Below are 18,075 nucleotides of genomic sequence, written 5' to 3' on the forward strand. Positions count from 1 at the left end.
GCATTGGGGCCAGAACGGCATGTTGCAAAGGTTCCAACTTCGTTCAGTCATTTGTGCTGTAAATCAATTTGTTCTCGGGCTCTTAGATCCCTTCTTCCGTCGAATATCCTTACGCTCCTTGCGCTCCTTGTGTTTGGTCTCTTGTGTGCAACCGCGACAGTGAGACCATTTGTGATGCCATCTTCCATGTGTAGCACACTTCCTGACATGCCCTTTCCTAGCGCAATCCAGGCTGGCAGATTTGTGGCAAGTAAAGCAATGATGGCTTATTTTACCTTTCATCTTGTCGAATATGTTCGTCCTGCTTTTGCGAGTCGTGGTGAAAAAGTATGGGATTCAGTGCTGCAAAGATTAATCTACAATATGGAAGGACTGGAGTCTTTATACTTCTTCTCGGGATAGCCGATCTCCATCAGAGACCAACGAGTTAATGCAGTTCATTGTAGGGAAAGTCCTTGTGGATTCTTTTGTTGGGCTGTTGAATCCAGGTCCGCTTTCATTTGAGAGACAGCATCCGATGAGACATCTCAAGACACATCGAGTCATTGTTTTCTTCGAAGCTGCAGGAACTCACGATCTTGGTTGCGCTTATGGTATTCCCCATTTTGAAGTGGTAAAATCTTGATTTTGAGTCTCTTTGTTACTTTGTTCTCAACAAAGGTTTGAATTAGTATGGCACCTCTAGCATGATATGAACTATGTGGAGCTCTTGAGAGTAGTATGAAATCAAAAGTTTGCTTGCCCAGTCTCTTTCGAAATATTTTCATTACCTCGCCAGAAAAAGGGAGAATAGAGTAAGTACAAAGAACGTAGCAAGAGTCGAAGCAATATCATGACAAGTCCAAATGTCAAAGTGAACGTACACTAGTACGTTCTAGTCTTCCTAGAAGGAATTCAATCCAAGACAGTGAAAATCGGAAACAATAACGCTCTTTATCGCAACTCCACTACCACCATATCTTTCACACTTTAGGCCCCAAATCAGGCGGGTTTCCCTGCGATCAGCGTATCCTCGATCCAAGACTTTAAGCCCTGCCGATCTAGGAATTCGGTTTCGATGTTTGCCATCCTACTCTGCATTTGATGCCGGTCTAGATGCATGGTTCCCAAATTAAACCAGGCCAAAGAATTTGCAAGCAACATGGAATAGAAAGGGAATCCTCTCGCGACGGACCGCATGGTAGATTGATGGATTGGCATTGCAAAGAATGATTTCGGGTTTGGAAACTTGAGATAAATTATTCGAATGGAGTAAGAAAGGGAAGGAGAATCTGTAGGGGGCTTTTTACAAAGCACATCTGAAGTTTGGAATCATACTACACCTATTGCGGGGTCTACTGACCCAAACAGGATGCGGCACGAATATAGCGACGTAACCGTGAGGATGGTGCTACTAAGTCAGCCGAGAATACTTGATAACGACGGGTGATTTAGTGTTAGTTAAAAGCCGCCGTAAGTGGCAGTTCCGCTCGGTCAGTCCTAAGGTTTGTTATAACGACAGCTGTCCTAAACTTACACACATTAATTATTTCCAAAGTTGCATAATGAAATGATTTTATAAACTGCAGATATCGCTGTCTATATACTAGTACTCCAGAGGATCAACGCAGAATCAACGATGAATCAATTCCAAATAAAGCAGATTTCCAACTGAGTCGGGGTATCTAGGTTCGTCCGAGAGACTGTGCATGAAAGAAATAAACACCAACCAGAAACAAAGGCGCAAAATTGAAACACAAACGCCTTTTAGGCCGTGGCTTCTCGTTCACCTCCACGGAAGAGAGGTAATGGGGATATCCAGGATGTATGGATGGTGGTATCAAGTCGGGATGAACCGAGGGAAGTAAACGCTCGCTATGAAGAGAGAAATGTGATGAAAGGAAAAAAGCAAAGAAAAAAAACAAAAAGGGGGAAAAATCCCCCAGCACTGTACATCATATACACAACACCGCTCCAAGAAAATGTTCATTCGAGCATGGATCATTTCAGTTGGCCTTTGTGGATTGCACCAAAGCCTTTACTGAATAATTCGTGGATCTCGACAGAGCGGCGCGGACCACAGGATTCAGAAGGTGAGACAGGTCCAAAGGTGTTGTCGGTTGTCTCATGGACGGTGCTACCGACCTGACTAGCACTGGCACTACCACTAGAGTAGCCCTCAAGCTCATGTTCCTGAGCAACAGGCTTGGCCTCAGTCATGACACGCGGACGAGCAAGCAACTCCTGGACATGACGCTCTCGAGCATCCATCTCCATAGTTTCACGGGCAATCTCGACACTGGATTTTTTGGTACCGTGATCCCAACCCTGCTGGAGTTCTGTGGCTGCTGCCTCTTCGAACCGTCTGCGGATATCGAGGTCTTGCTCGTATTCTTGGAAGATATCGACATCTGTAGGGAGGAAGAGGGCACGGAGGGTGCTAACTGTCATTTCGAGCATGATGACTGACATGGCAGAGACGAAGAGGACAGCCCAGAAAAGGAGATTGTGGCCAACGTGGAAGAGGAAATTTGAAGGGACGTCGTAGACTCCTTTTCCGGATTTGAGCTTGTATTCTTTCGAAAGGATCATGTTCCACATGAACCAGCCACCAATGGAGATGATGATGACGATGAGGTTCAGGTAGGTTTTGTTGTGGACTTCCAGGACCTGAAGTTTAATGTTGATGACCACCACACAAGTAGTGAAGGTGAGCAGGCCGAGGGCGAATGTATCGATATCACTGGGGTTGATTTGGATCATTCCGAACAGGCCGTACATAGTGAAGAAGATGATCACTGCTTCGCAGGCGGCCATAAACGACCAACCGGCCCACAATCGAATATTAAAGCCACCATTGCGTTGACCTTTGGTGTAGAGTTCCGGTACAGCCAGCAGTGTCGACGCGGCCAGGTCCTTGCTGAATATCCCCAGGAAGATCACAGCAAGAGAGGTGAAGAGTGTATTGAACATACTCAAACTCCAAGACTCATACAAACTGGTGCCAGTATACCCGTTCCAGTGCTGGTAGAGCGCTTGAGTCAGGTAGAAAAGCATTTCCTTCCAAAAGGTACCAAGAGTGTACTTGCATGCGCGCATGTAATTCCACCGACCATGAACCAGAAGCAGCTTCTGCAAGAACCGGAACTGTCCAATGGAATAGTCTGAAATGCGCGCAGCCTGGAGACCCTCTTTACCAGCAATACCAATACCAACATGAGCTTCCTGGATCATGGCAATATCGTTGGCACCATCTCCAATTGCGAGAGTGATGGCGTCGTCGAGATGAGTGCGAATCGTCTTGACAAGGAACGCCTTCTGCTTGGGGCTCGCACGGCAACAGATCACAGAGTCCACACGGATAGCCAGTTGGAAAAAGCGCTTTCGGACGATTTCGTTCGCTTCGATTGTCGCAAGCGTCTGTCCATCAACAACTACCACAGAATGGGCGACGCGACCGCGAAGAATCTCGTTGGTGAGGTCAATGATCGTCTGTTCAACATCGCCATTTTGTTGATCAAGGATTGTCAATTGGGAGTAATCTCGGACTAGACGGCAAGCATGGCCAACGTTAATAGCTGTCTCGCGCTTATCACCGGTCAACATCCACAACTTGATGTTGGCGCGTCGCAGCTTGTCGATGGTCTCCGGAACGCCCTTCTGCAACTTGTCTTCAATGGCAGTAGCACCTGTCAGCTCGAGCTGTTGTTCGATCTGCTCTCCGACCTCTTCAATCTTTTCCTGTCGATCAAGAATACTGGTAGAAGCATTGTTATATGCAGCCTTCCAGGTATTGTAGGTAGTCTCGTCCAAGAATCGATGACCGTACAGAAGAGTACGCAATCCATCGGTCGCAAAGTCGTTGAGATGCTGGAAGCACCGCTCAAAGATGGCGGTCTCATTCACCACAAGGGCTTCTTCAACAAGGTCCTCTTCTTCCTCGCCATTTGTAGAACTTCCAGAATCCGAGATAACCGCAGAGTTTCTTCCCATGGACATTTGCGCCGATGGTCGTGGAGAATAATACTCGCTGTCAGCTTCGCGGTTGGTGATACCACCATCTGTCTCCCGGTCACGCAGCCAAACATCGATGCTAGCACGGAGAGTTGAGGTATGCTGACCAGAGATGGATGAGCGCCGGCGAGTGAAGCTAGGTCGACTGAGACTGCTCCGAACACCACTGTCTTTCCGGCTGTTGTACTCGCTGTTGCGGCGAATGACTTGGTTTGCCTCGGCGGCCTTGCGCTTGCTAGTGCGGCGCGCAATCTCCTCCGATTTCTCCTGTGCTAAATCGGCACGCTTGAGCAAACGCATCAAAGAGGTATCGGCGCCCTTGCAGAAGACGCAGATACGCTGGTCAGGCATGCGGACCACGACCGACATACGCTTCCGTGCACTCGAGAACTCAATGACATCCAGAATCTGGTAAGTCTCATCGCTAGCAGCCTCATCTGGGCCGTTAGGGTATGTGCGGATAGTCAGGTTACTTGGCTGTCGGTCCATCACCAAGTAACCCAGTTCTTTAGCCGCCAACACGAGAGCAAGTTCATCGGGTGAGGCAGCCTGGAATGTATAATCACCCGCCTCGTCCTTCTCAGGAATACAGGTGTGACACAATGCCATAGCCAGGATAAATAGCTTGGCCTTTCGAGCAAAGATAGTGTATGGCTTGCGCTGGATGTACTCGATCATCTCGGTAGTGCGGTGAGGAGTAGAGCGGCGCAAGACGTCGGCAGCGGACACATTAGACGGACGGGGCATGCGGGCCTCGGAAAGGTTGGATTTCCGGCCAATAGCCTTCTTGCCTTTGACGGTTCGCTTCTTGTGAATGAGTTTCTCGCCTTCACGGGCAGCTTCCTCCTGGAGGTCCGAATCATGTAACCAAGCCGTTCCGGCGACACTTATCTTACGGAAGCGCATGGAGTTGTTCGTGAGAGTACCAGTTTTGTCGGAGAAAATGTAGCTGACTTGGCCCAGTTCCTCGTTGATGGTGGATGTTCGTGCCTCGAGGGGCGTGTCCGTTTCGGGGTCGTACATGTCAATATCGTTGAGCAAGAACATTTGAACAACCTTAACGATCTCCATACTCACGTAAAGTGAGATGGGGATCATAGTGTTGAACATGATGAGATAGGAAGTGAAGACGGGTCCATAGGCCACGCTAGCATTTTTGAGATACCATGAGTGTTTCTCAACATCCTGCGACCAGAAGCGATAGGCGATGGTGCACACCACGGACATGATGATGACGATGAGCACAATCAGCATGACGACGCGGTTGACCTTGGCTTGGAGAGCAGGCTGTTTAATTCGAGGATTCTTGTTTGCGTTCATACGGATCTTGCATTCCTCGCCAGTATAGATCACCATACCGAGTGCGCGATCAGTGTTGCGCAGAATACTTCCGCGGTAAACAATCTCGTTGTTTGTCAAGGGTAACTTCTCCTGCCCATTGACAGTAACGTGGCCATCGAATTTGTAAAGATCCAGGTTTGGGTCTTCCACAACGAATTGTAGCTCATTGCGGGTGATATCTTCTTCTGTGGAGCACACCTTGGCCACCGATTGACATGGTGCCTTGTTCTTCAAGTTGGTCTCGCCATCAAGGGCCATGGTTTCGATGAAGGCCACGCCGTTAGGGCCGTTGGCATGAAGCAAGGCAATATCAGCGGGAATGGGCTCATCACGATGCAGCTTGATGACATCTCCAACTCGGATCTCCTGCCACTTGATTTGGACCCAGTCATAGTAGCCATTAGCCACTGCAGTTCCCTCCGTATCTTCGTCTGTCGCTCCATCGGTAGCCCGAAGTACTGACGCATAGCTGTTATTCTCTTCTTTATCCAGACGATAACGGCGCCAGTCATCGAAACCTTCCTTGCCCATGGAGATACCAACGAAAATCAAGAGCGGAACAATGGTCGTGTAGGTACCCGTGGTACTCAGCCCAGGAATCATTTGCAAGATGGCAACAATTAGAAAGTAGAAATTGGCCAACTTGGTGAATTGCGCGAATAGTTGACGCGGGAAGAAACTCCAAAAGCTGTAGCGGCTCGATCGAATCCAATTCTCAGTATAGGGTTTCCCCGTGCGCTCATCAAGATAAGTCTCCACCAAGGAGGGTTTCAAATTGATATGGCGACCATTCTCCGTGGGCGGAATCTCCTTGATGCGCAGAATGAAATGCTGAACCTTGGTCAGGAATGCTTCAAAGCGATCCGACAGCACGGCCAATTCCGCTTTTTTGCTCGACCATCTGTCCTGCGCAATTGTCATGTAATGATCCTTCTTCAAGCCCTGCTCGGAAATCTCTGAGGAGAAGTACGTTGAGGCAGCTTCTTTGTCCGATTCGACGGTTGCGGTCGGCGCGACGGCCAACTCATTCTTTTCTTCCACCGGGCTATGCACCATCGGCGGTTCAAGAACAGGTTCTTCTTCCCGTACCGGGCTCGTGCCCTTGGCCTCTCCCAGCTCTGCTGCGTCCGCATCATCTTGTTCTGGTTGCGATAAGATATTTCTGTTGAAAAGAGATCGGCGCAAGGAATATCCACGATTTCGCGACCGTGAACGACCGTTGGAATCAGTGCCGGGTGGGGATGTCGGAGAGAGTGTGGCGTGGGGGTTGGGACCAGTACTAGGGGAGAGTGGGGAGGTGGGCGAGCGAGCAGATTGTTGAACATTCGGGGGCGCCAGCGCCGTGTTAATTGTTAGGCCGCGAGAGCTGGGGCGTCGGTCGTCGTTGGGGGGATTGCGCTGTTCTTCGGCGACGGGACGTTCGAGATCGGTGGAAAATCGCACATGTTGTGAGGAGCGGCGGCCGACGTCGGACATGGTACGCGACGAAACAAGCGACGGTCGCTGCACGGTGTCCTGCGACTGTCGAGAGCCATCGGTAGGCTCGTCATTGTTGGACATGGCGGGAATGTGAGATCGTGCCTGCGCGAGATCGAAGATCGATTTCCTCACAGGGTTCCGATCGGCCTTTTTTCCCCTTCTCCGCTAGATGATTCAGGGTCTTCTGTTCCCCCGTATCCTGCTAGTACAAAATTGAGCGAATGTGAGAACTGGAGGTGTTCAAAAAACTCGTCATTCTCTCTCTGGTCGCTCTGCTCAGCACATCGCAGGAAAGTCCGATATCGCGATGTAGAACGAGGGTGGCTATGACCGCAGTGGAGCGATGGTCGACGCAAGGAACCAACAAGGGTATTCTTCTAGGCCGATTAACCAGGAGAGAATAGTATCAACACCGAGGGTAGAGTGAAGAAAAGAGCGAAGGTGTGTTGACAAGAAGGGCAACGCAACACCGAATGCGGCAACCCCAAAAGCGGTTCAAGGCCACGCTAAAACCAAAGGAAAAGAAAGTAGAAATTAGGTTGAACAGAGGCGAAAAGAAAACTGGAGCCTGTCAAATTGCAAAAGTCCAGATTCGTGGTTCAGAAGGGATCCACTGTGTATGCACAAATGATGGTTGCATCTGCCATGTGCTTGCGACAACACACAGCCACCAAATCCTCTCCGCAACCATGGCTCCTGCATCCAGACACCTGGCCAACCAAATCCAGACTTTAGCGTGAAGCCTAAAACGTTCTTTCTAAATTAAAACCATGGTGGCAATGTTGAATTGATGCCTATATCTTATGTGCAGCTCTACACTGACCTATTCCCTCCGTACAGTACGACTCGTTAGCCCTGGTGGGGGGCCTTCCGTCATTGATGAGGATTTTCTTGGTAGAAAAGGGGCTGATCGCTACGTTCTTGGGTATGGGCTGTTGGGAGGGGAAGTACGGAGTCCGTACTAACTAGCATAGTTACTAGGACAAGTTTGACAACTCAATCTAATTGAGAGGCGCCCCGTGCGTGCGCCCATTTCTCGTTCAAGTTGGAGAGAAATGCGTGAATTCCCGGCTAAATGTGACGGCTGAAGGAAAGGTACAACTTAGCCCCGGTTTCCTGCCATTCTATTTGGCCTTACAGGCATCCCATGGCAAATTGTGGGGAAGACAAAAATTCGAGAACGCGCCAAGAAGAAGTGGAAAGTGCATATGACGTCACCCCTAGTAGCGACGCGGTGGTGGCGGATAACCTCCGGCCCCTCCAGCGGATGGATATCCATAGGGCTGGGGCTGGCCATAGGGGGATCCACGATTGGCGCCAGAATAAGGAGGCTGTTGCTGCTGCTGCTGCTGCTGCTGCTGCTGGGGAGGGGCCTGGCCGTATCCGGGCTGGGGGTTGTGGAAGTTCTGAGGAGGCCCAGACTGGTATCCAGGTGGTGGGGCTCCATACCCAGGTTGACCACCAGATGGCTGCTGGTTGTATCCACCATAAGAAGCCTGAGGAGGCGGACCTCCGCCAGCACGCCCAGAAGCTTTCTCATCCTTGGTGTCATAAGAAGAGTCGATCGCACCAAGCATCAGCTTCGCGCACTACATAAAACAATCAGCATTTTCTTAGAACCAAGCAAATGGGGTGGTAAACAAACCCAAAGCTCCCGAGTAAGATGCACCGGAGGGTTGGCACGCGACATCTCGTCCTGCTCAACCTCGAAGTCTGCAGTCGAAAAATTAAAATCTGAAATTGTCATCCTGGATCATGCGCAACTTACTCGACGTGCAATCAATCAGGCTGCCGATCTGAGGATCCTCGTCCAAATCGCCCAGGAATTCTCGCGCCCGCTGGTCGTTGCCCACCTGTGAAAACTGGAAAGAAACCGCACCACGACCGTAACGGGTCCGTGAAGTCTCGTCAACAGCATGGCGGATGGCGTCGTTTACACTGCTGTGGGGCTCACCGGCAGGCTGGCCATCAGTGATGGTAATGACTAGCACTGGTTTTTCAAGACGACCGGCGCGGGCAGGGCCGACAATCATGGGATCAATGACCTTGCTCTTTAAGCTGGTACCAAGAGGCGTCAATCCCGAGAATCGAACACGAGAGACCAGCGCATTGACGTCGTTTGCACTACGGATTCCGTCCCCTTGTTCCGAGGAGTTCATGAAACGCACCGAGATACCATCCTCGTCAAAGGTGGCGGCCGCAGTAGCCACAATTCCGAGAATCTGTCGCAGCTGATCTTTCCGCAGTCCTTTTTCTTCAAACTCGATAGATCCACTGTCGTCCACATACAGAATGACGTCGAACAGCGCCAGCTTCATCACGTCCGTAGCCACCTCCATAGGCACATTCCATTCGTGGATCAAATTCTGCAGCTTGGCCGGCGCATTACTGGCCAGTGATTGCACTAGACGGTCCAAACGTTCGGGTGGGTAGAAGCTTTGGATATTCTTCTCCTGAATAGTGGCGATCAACAGCTGACGATAAGCTGCGACCTGTTGTTGGGTAGGCGGGGCAGCCTGCTGAGGGGGGCCACCACCGGGCGCGCCATACTGTCCAGGTGGGCCAGATGAAGGCCCAGGGCGACCCTGGCCACCAGGGTACGGAGCTCCCTGGGGTGGGTAAGATCCTTGGTTCTATTTTCAGTCAGCACTAGTCTTGAAGACAAATTCCACGAAGACTCCAATGCAAAGACACGAAAGCACAACGTAGCGCGAGATACATGGGGGCTGATATGTACATAGGCAGGCTGTTGTCCAGGATAGGGCTGTTGCTGTCCAGGATAAGGTGGCTGTTGTCCGGGATAGGCTTGCTGTTGTCCAGGATAGGCTTGCTGTTGTCCAGGATAGGCTTGCTGTTGTCCAGAGTAAGGAGGTTGCTGTCCAGGATAAGAGGGCTGTTGTTGGTCGCGTAAATGGGGAGCCTGCTGCGCTGGCTGCTGTGATTGCTGTCCCGGGTATTGGGGTTGCTGTCCAGGGTACGGCGATCCCGAAGATCCGTAAGGTTGGCCTGTAGGCGGCGGCGGGGGAGGACGTGCATAGCCGCCCTGCTGAGGGGATGCGGGGTAGGGTGAAGGTTGCTGCGGAGGTGGCCTGGAATAGGGTGTCGCAGCCGGGGAAGGGGCATGGTAGGGCTGATTTGGTTGAGCTGGTGAGCCGCCATACATAGGATATCCAGGGCCCTGTCGGTAGTAGGGGTCCGACATGGTGGTGATTGTGGGAGTTGAGATCCCGGGAAGCGCGTGGAGGGGTAAACTCGAAAAAGACAAAAAAAGAATCGAAAACCAAAAATTTGAACGGGGAGGTACAAAAGAAAGAATGAAATCATAAAGGGATGCTTACCGATCCCTGATTTGGGGGTGGGGATCCTGCATAAGCCTGATACTGCGGTTGTTGGGGTTGCTGTTGTTGCGGCTGGTTTTTCTTCAGTCAGATCACACCAATGTAAACATTGCGGGAATGACGTTGATTTCATCCTCGCAGCTGGTCGGACTTACGTATCCACCAGGCCGCAGCGCTGCAGGCGGCCCTCCAGTGTATCCAGCTGGCGGTGCACCACCGTAGGTACCTTGATTGTTAGACATATTTTGACCTTGACCTTGAGGGTTCTGGGTCTGATTGTTCTGGGCCGCGGCAATCTTAGAGGCAAACTGAAGATGAAACTGGTCAGAACTATTTTTCGGGAGAAAAAGGCAGCACTTACACCCATGTCTGAGAAGAAGAGTAAGTTGTTGCAGAGGTAGAAAAGATCAAGTCAGCAGATGACGAAGATGAATGACGTGCCAGTCCAGATTCGGCAAGGCTGAAGTTGAGGCTGTGTAGTAGTCGATGTGGGGTACACAACCAGTTGGTCATGCAATCCACATTCAGTGACTAACTCATATCATGTTGTTGTATGAAAAATATTCACCTGTGATTTGGTATAAACTCTGCAGATAAATCTTCAAGAAGTTTTCTTGCGTCCATGTTCTTCATCGTCTTACTCAGTCAATCAAAAAGACTCTGATCTTGAAGTGTTCTCCGCTGACTGAGCAACCTTGGAAGGCCTATACCTCATGGTTACGCCGCTATACTATCCCGCGTCCAGTTTGGGTCGATTGACAACACATTTGGTTTAGTATGATTATTGAAGTTCAAGCCATATATTTTCAAATCCCCGTGAAAGCATTCAACATCATCTCTATACCCATTCCAGAACTTGCAATATCATTGCTGATTTCAGAACTGCAACGTACCTAAGTACATTACCGACCAAATAACACAATGCCAATCCCTCGAGTCACCACCAGAGAGTCCGTTCAGGTGACAACTGCTCTTCTATTATTTTTTTCAAATTTTCTCATTTTTCAACGCCCGTCCTATACTGAGCTAAACAATGAACGGCTCAAAATTCAAAATAGAATGTCAAACGTGGAGACTAAGATGGCGAGGTCCAAGGCATCAATCGAGAATGAGCTGGGTCCATCGCAAGAAAACCCCTAAACTTGGCTTTCCATCCGTCGAGAACCGATTTGTCGTGGCGTTAGCGGAGTTGTGATTCATGAATAGCCCGATTATTTTCCGATTGTACCGATTATGATTGCTTATGTTCTGAGGAGAGACTACACTGGTATATTTTCGCTTTGGTATTTTCAATGTTTGACATGAAATGATACTGCTTTGACTCTTACTACGTACTTTGTAAACAATGCCCGGTTAGATATTATGGCTATACTTATGAAAACGCCTTGTGTACAATAAATCTCGATTTCAAATAAGAAAACGAGCGGCTGTCGCTTTCTTCTTGGGTTGCCAGGGTCTGCGGGAGGGCCGGTGGGGAAGTGGACTCGAGTGTTGATGAAACCTAGCCAAACGAGAAGTGCGAGGTGATACTCGACTACGAGGGCTGCTCTACCTCGGGCTCCTCCATCTCAAGAACCTGTTCCAACACGGACTGCGGTGGGATACGATGTACCGACTTGGACCTCTCAGCATGTAAAATTAGCAACTCTTCCTCTAGAGTTACCAAAACCTCCCTTGCTGTCTTATCCGATTATTCTGGCCCAGTAAGACGCTCCTCAAAAGTTTCCCGTTGGGTATTTTCCTCCCGACACGATCGCTATGCTCAGAAAACAATCAACTAGCCCGCCATGAGGGAAAGAAATTTTGTTTAATAAAAAATGCAGCGGCCTCGATGGCTCTGGACTCAGTTAGAGGTCGAATGCGGTACGCCGCTTTATTAGCCGCGGCTTGGGCATTAGCTAGCACTTGCATACTCCTTTGCTTTGGTCTCGGCCTCTGTTTTCGCCGTTGAAGATGTGGGGCATCAGCTAACAGCAAACGCAAAATCCCCTAAATAGCGAGAGACTCTTACCAATTTAGCATGAAATTATCGAGTATACTAACTTACCCAATTTGTCACACTAGGCTATCCTATGATCAGGTTATATGGTTGCTATACCTAATGTGAAACTGATCAAGGCGTGTAATTGTCAGTGGGAGGCTTGTCGGGTTAAGTGGATGATAAGAGTCCTCATTCAAAGCTGTAAACATTGATGCATCTATACTGCAGGCTCCAATGGCCCATATTGATGCCACGGCAGTTTCAATATTTGGACAGAACCTAGATAGCCTATCTGGTTTACTCTGAGGCCTTTCGCTCCTAGGAGCACGGGTACGCTAGAGCTACTTTTAACATCTCATTGGGCTTATTAATGACCAGATTATCTACTCTCTTTAGGAAAGAGTTATCATTACATTTGTCACATAAAGGATTAGAATAACCAGTTTTGACCCCAAGTCCTGAGGTGTGGATGGTCTATATTTGTTGAATGAGAATATTTTGATTCCCCCTTTATTGAAAGCGATGAAAGTAAAGGACATGCCTCGCTCCTTAATCAAACATTCCAATATTGCGTGAATAGCGTGTCAAACGTATAATGGGGTAAACGACAACGAAGCGAGTGTTAAAGCAGCTCCACCGCATAGAGGTACAAGCCCAAATTGCAAAGCGAAATATACTAGTACTGTCAGTACAGCAAGGGAAGGGTTCTCATCTGGAATCCAGAAAAAATCACAGACAACAAAGTCGGAAAATAATCAAGCTATTCATCACGACTCCCCCAGCTCTGGAACGCCATAATGATATCGGGGCTCAACAGATTAGGACCCGTGTTAGGGTCTTCCTTGCGATATGGACTCAGCTCATCTGGATTAGCGGCTTTGGGCGTCGTCAAATCAATAATTGCCAGTCTATTTTGCATATCGCGCCATTCTAGCTCCACGCTTCTCCGACTCCGCCAACTCAAATAATTTCCAAGGGCCAGTGAATAACCTAGTAAAAAAAACCCCGGCGACGCAGGGGACCGTATAGCAGCAATTGCTCGATGGATTGGCATTGTGCAATATGATTAGGAATGCAAATCGATGTCTGTATTTCAGGAATTTGGAATAAAAACTTCGACGGGAGTAGAGATGACAAGAAATGCTTTCACGGGGGAGCTTTGTAAACTGTATGACAATCGCACTAGACCAGTTACGTGGTTGATCGCCCCAAACTGGATGCGGCATGGTTTATAGTACCGTCACCATGAGGTGTGGGCTTCCCACTTCCGCTTTTCGACCAGAATGAGATTACGCTAGGTAGAAACCTTCACTTACATCACAAGCAGCTTCTGGAATTGCGAGGAGTTCAATTACAGTGGTGTTACATGAGTTCGAAACCCCATCCAGTCCTTACATTATATTCTGCCATGTTTTCTGCCATCAATTTGGCAAATAACTGGAACGACAGTGCTCGAGAATAGAGCTTTCGCAGCTCGTTCGCACCCATCCCGTCAACCGAACATTCTTTCTCTGAGAACCCAGACCCTCTGATGGTCCTGGCCGATCGTAAAGGTGCGGGTCCAGTCGGGGCATCCAGGATTGCGAATTGGTAGCCTGTTCCGTCCAACAAAGCCCTAAGATTCGAAAAAATCGCGGGAGAAAAAGCCATACTTCGTGTCGATGATGAGAGAGGCGGGGCTCCAAACACGCCTGGACATCCTAAGAAACGCGATCGCTAAATAAGCTTAGTGCGAAGAACTTACAACACCGAACGTTAAAGAATATTCTTAATAACATACCACATATGCATTATATACAAAAATCGTGTGTACATAAACTGTATTCATTTGTTGAGTCAGCGTGCTGCGTATTGGTGGGCTGTACTTAAGTATTCTCGGCTGACTCAAAAATACCATATCTCACGGTTACGTCGCAATGTTCGTGCCGCATTCAGTTTGGGTCAGTAGACCTCGCAATTGGTGTAGTATGAAATGTAGACTTCAAATATGCTTTATAAAAGCCCCCGGCATTCTTTGTAAAGAGTTCCCTTCCAATCTTTACTCCATTCAAGTACTTTACTCCAAGTTTCCAAACTTGAAATCATTCTGCGCAATGCCAATCCATCAATCTACCATCATGCGGTCCGTTGCGTCGAGGGGTTTTCCTTTTTATTTCATGTTGCTTGCAAATTCTTTGGCCTGGCTAAATTTGGGAACCCTGCATCTAGACCGGCATGAATTGCAGAGTAGAATGGCAACCATCGAAACTGAATCTCATGATTGGCGGGCCTCAAAGTCAAGAATCGAGGATATGCTGGGTGTAACGCAAGAGAATCCGCCTAAGTCGGGCTTTAGTGTGTCAAGGATCTACTCATGGCAATAGTGGATTTGCGATAAAGAGCTTTATTGTTTCCGATTTTCTCGTTTTTAATCACATTTCTTCTAGGAGAAAGAGAATGTACCGGTGTATTCGCTTTCGTGCTTGGACTTACAATGATCTTGCTATGACTCTCGCTACATTTCTGTACTTAATTCTTTTTCTTTTTCTTTGCTGGAGTGGACAAGAGTTCGTAATAGAATACTGGACTACCATCTGGGCAAGGTATAATAATTCCCAAATACCCCAAAGTAGCTAAATATGATATGAAAAGCATCAGACTGCAAAGAAAAGCCTTTTGAGAAATTTCTTGTCGAGATGTTGAGTTGTAATTTATCGCATTTACTATGGTGTTCCAGCGGCGCAGCTCGCTTGCCGAATACGTCATGTAGTTAGTAAGCGGTCTGAAAGGCAGTTTTCAGACTCATGAAACACCACTGTACGTTTCTGTAGGATTTTCATTGGCAATGTGGGGTATTGAACTTTCTTAAGTATAAATCATAATATGCCTCGATTCTGGATCATATTCACATACCGTTCCTGACGAAGAGATGACAGCAAGTCACAAAATAGGGAGAAAGAGTAATTGACTCAATGAACCACACGCAGCGTCGGAATCAGAGCCAATTTATGCTACTCATGTTTATAGCTTCGAGTAGCATGCCCATGAAGACGATTCCAAGATAAATCAAGCTGCAATAGATGCTGTCTCTGCAATCTAGGCCCTCGATGCCCCTGTCACGGTTGGTGATAAAGACGTGAAGAACCTCACCAATAGGAAGATCCTGAGTTCCAGCGGCATCAAAGATAATCTGCACGGCTTCGTCTCAGCTCAAAATCCAATGTGAATGTATTCTGCCCTGGGTCAGAAGCTCCACTATGATTCTGGCGGGGTTGAGGAGGGAATATTCAATGTGGCCATACTCTCCACTGCGCTCAACGAACAAAGTCTCAAGTCCCCATGGCTCGCTACGGATGTTATGTTTACTTGTTTAAACGTAAAGCATCGATTTGAATCTTGTGAAGATGAGAAAGTCATACAGATAGTCAGTTCGTTAATTATGAACGATCATCTCCAGAAGTATCAAAAAGAAAGGCTCTCTCAATGACGGACTCTCTCCTTGCGATGGAAGGCATTGTTTGGCTGGGCTATCTTTGGGGTCTGTGATGCAAGACACTGGTGTCACTAGGGATTTCATACGTTTCTGGCGACTGAGCCTGATATCAGCCACTTGTCTTTGTTCAATGGTAACAAGGGCCATCGGCATTACGTTGCAGGTGATCCATCTCGTATTGAGATAAAAATAAACCTAGAGAATTTATTTCTCTGAGACTCCATAGTTCTATACCAAGGTCTGTATAGGTGTTCTTGTTTGAGTGATGTTTCCCGATCTGATTAGCAAAGAAACGGAACCTGATTCACCGACTCTTTCTCCCTGCATTCCTTCAACCAATTCGCCCTTCGAAGATCCCAACGTGTAACCAAGATCGACGCAAGGTGGATAGCTTGTTCGCTCTGATTCCCCGGATCGAATCCATAATGCCGAGATTTGCCCCCCAACCATGGGTACATTCTGCCATTGATTGGACATCCGAGCTGTATACTATTCTGGCCCCTGAACTGCTGACCTCAAAGAGATTGAAGGCACTGATGTCACTTGCAACTGGCATGTTGCGCCAACTGACTCGCTCAAATGAATATCTTTTAAATAAGATTCCTAGGAAAATATTCGTCTCGCTTTCTTCTACATTAAACAAGCCTAGGCCAACGTGGTCTAGATCTAGTGAAACACTCCAGTTCATACTTCCCATGCATCTCACCCCAATCCAACGCAACGCAGCCTTGGAAATTTCACTTAGCAAGGGCACATAACGCGTCGCTTCACTCGCCCTCCCCCCCTCCTCCTTCCTTCCTTCTCATCACCCTCCCACCAAAAACAATCATCTTTTCCACCTCCACAGCGCTGCCATGTCAAACCCAATCCTCCGCCTCGGTATCCTAGGCGCATCAGAAACCATTCAAACAACCATCCTTCCAATTCTCGCCTCCCTCAAAACTCACTTCAAGCTCACCATAATTTACGACCAAAATGGATCAGTTGCGAAACACTGCCAGAAAGAGTTCAATATCACCCACAGCACCACCTCCACGCAAGAACTCCTCTCTCACCCAGAGGTAGACCTAGTGCTGAACCTCCTCCCCTTCGAATACCATGAACAATACACGATCGCCGCTCTCGAGGCCGGTAAACACGTCATGGTCGAGGTACCTCTCAGCCTGAGCGTTAACGGCCTGCGCCTCATCCGCAAAGCAACCGCCAAAGGCCTAGACGTGCGCTCAAACCACAGCACAAACAATGATACAATCTACAACCCGCCCAAGGTCTTCGTCGGCTGCGCGCGTCGCTACGCGCCTTGCTTCACAGATGTGTTCAAGAAGGAACTTGCCAATCTTGGCCGCGTGTATTATGCGCGATGCCGTAATATCTCTGGTCCCTTGCGCATTTCTGCCCTCCAACAAGCCTCAGTCAACGGTACAAACGGATCCAGTCTAAACGGGGACGGAAATGGAGATGATTTGACGGGTCAGAATGGTGCTACCAATGGACACGGCGATGACAATGTTACCAAGGACACCAACAACGCAATCCCAATCACAAGCACGGAACACTTCAATGCCCTCCTCACTGATATTTTCGGCGCTGAAGACCTTACGCCCGACCGTGTCGCTTTCTGTCGCTTCCTGGGAAACATGGGCTGTCACGATCTCTCTCTAATGCGCGAGTCACTGGGTACCCCAGACGCAGTCGCCAATGTAGCGATTACAGACCCGTTCTACTCGACAATCTTCCACTACACAGATTCAGAATCAATCTGTGGTCCTTCTGGCGAGGGATACCCATTCACAGTCATGTACGAAACGGGTGTGGGTTCTGTCCCAAGTTGCGATGCGCATCTGACTGTCTACGGGGCCACGAAGACCATCTCTGTGGAATACGATGTACCCAGCTTGGCTAGACCAGTATCCCCTGATGGTGGAGGACAGGTGAAAGTGATTATTGAGGAGCTGGAAAGTGAGGATAAGCACAGCGACGAGAATGGGAATGGGTCTGCAAATGGAAACGGGGTTTCGAATGGAAATGGAGTCTTGTATCGTCCTCGTGTGAAGAGGACTGAGTACGTGAGCTCTCTTGCCGAGTCTTATGAGCGTGAATTCATGGCCATGCACTCTTATCTTAATCGTGGGTATCAGACCGGAACTGGAGCTGAGGCCAAGACGACGGCTAATGATGCGCTGATGGATCTGCGGCTGCTTAATATGATTTTCGAGCATTATGATCGGCAGTGTGGTACGATTCGGACTCCTTTGGGTTAAGAATGTTGGACCTTTGAGCGACTCGATAGTAGGAGAAAGAGCGTTCGAGTTTGGTTTTGATTTGTGATGGATGGATACCCTATGGTTTAGCGCATGATTTCTACCAAGGCTTCGGATCAGACTTGGATCTTGTATCTAAAAGTCTTTCGGGTTTTTACCAGGCGTTAGCACGCAGTTCATAGCAAACAGCGGGATTAAATGATATGCAAT

General features: G+C 48.6%; 3 protein-coding genes across 3 annotated transcripts; 1 reads left to right on the forward strand and 2 right to left on the reverse strand.

Moving 5' to 3' along the window:
• Positions 1-1,980: 1,980 nt before the first annotated feature.
• N7503_008333 (aminophospholipid-translocating P4-type ATPase DNF3) lies at positions 1,981-6,894 on the reverse strand (the record flags this gene model as incomplete). The annotated part of the gene is made up of 1 exon (XM_057067880.1): positions 1,981-6,894. The coding sequence occupies one exon, from the start codon at positions 6,892-6,894 to the stop codon at positions 1,981-1,983; it is 4,914 nt and encodes a 1,637-aa protein (XP_056918735.1).
• Positions 6,895-8,033: 1,139 nt separating this feature from the next.
• On the reverse strand, positions 8,034-10,518 carry rfeF (uncharacterized protein; the record flags this gene model as incomplete). The annotated part of the gene is made up of 7 exons (XM_057067881.1): positions 8,034-8,402; positions 8,459-8,526; positions 8,582-9,446; positions 9,508-9,957; positions 10,152-10,223; positions 10,307-10,459; positions 10,513-10,518. The coding sequence occupies 7 exons, from the start codon at positions 10,516-10,518 to the stop codon at positions 8,034-8,036; spliced, it is 1,983 nt and encodes a 660-aa protein (XP_056918736.1).
• Positions 10,519-16,458: 5,940 nt separating this feature from the next.
• N7503_008335 (Gfo/Idh/MocA family oxidoreductase) lies at positions 16,459-17,865 on the forward strand (the record flags this gene model as incomplete). The annotated part of the gene is made up of 1 exon (XM_057067882.1): positions 16,459-17,865. One exon carries the CDS (start codon positions 16,459-16,461, stop codon positions 17,863-17,865), a length of 1,407 nt encoding a protein of 468 aa, XP_056918737.1.
• Positions 17,866-18,075: the final 210 nt, after the last annotated feature.

The sequence above is a fragment of the Penicillium pulvis genome (genome assembly GCF_028828015.1).
Source record: "Penicillium pulvis strain IBT 33274 chromosome Unknown contig_7_segment1_segment0, whole genome shotgun sequence".
NCBI lineage: Eukaryota > Fungi > Ascomycota > Eurotiomycetes > Eurotiales > Aspergillaceae > Penicillium > Penicillium pulvis.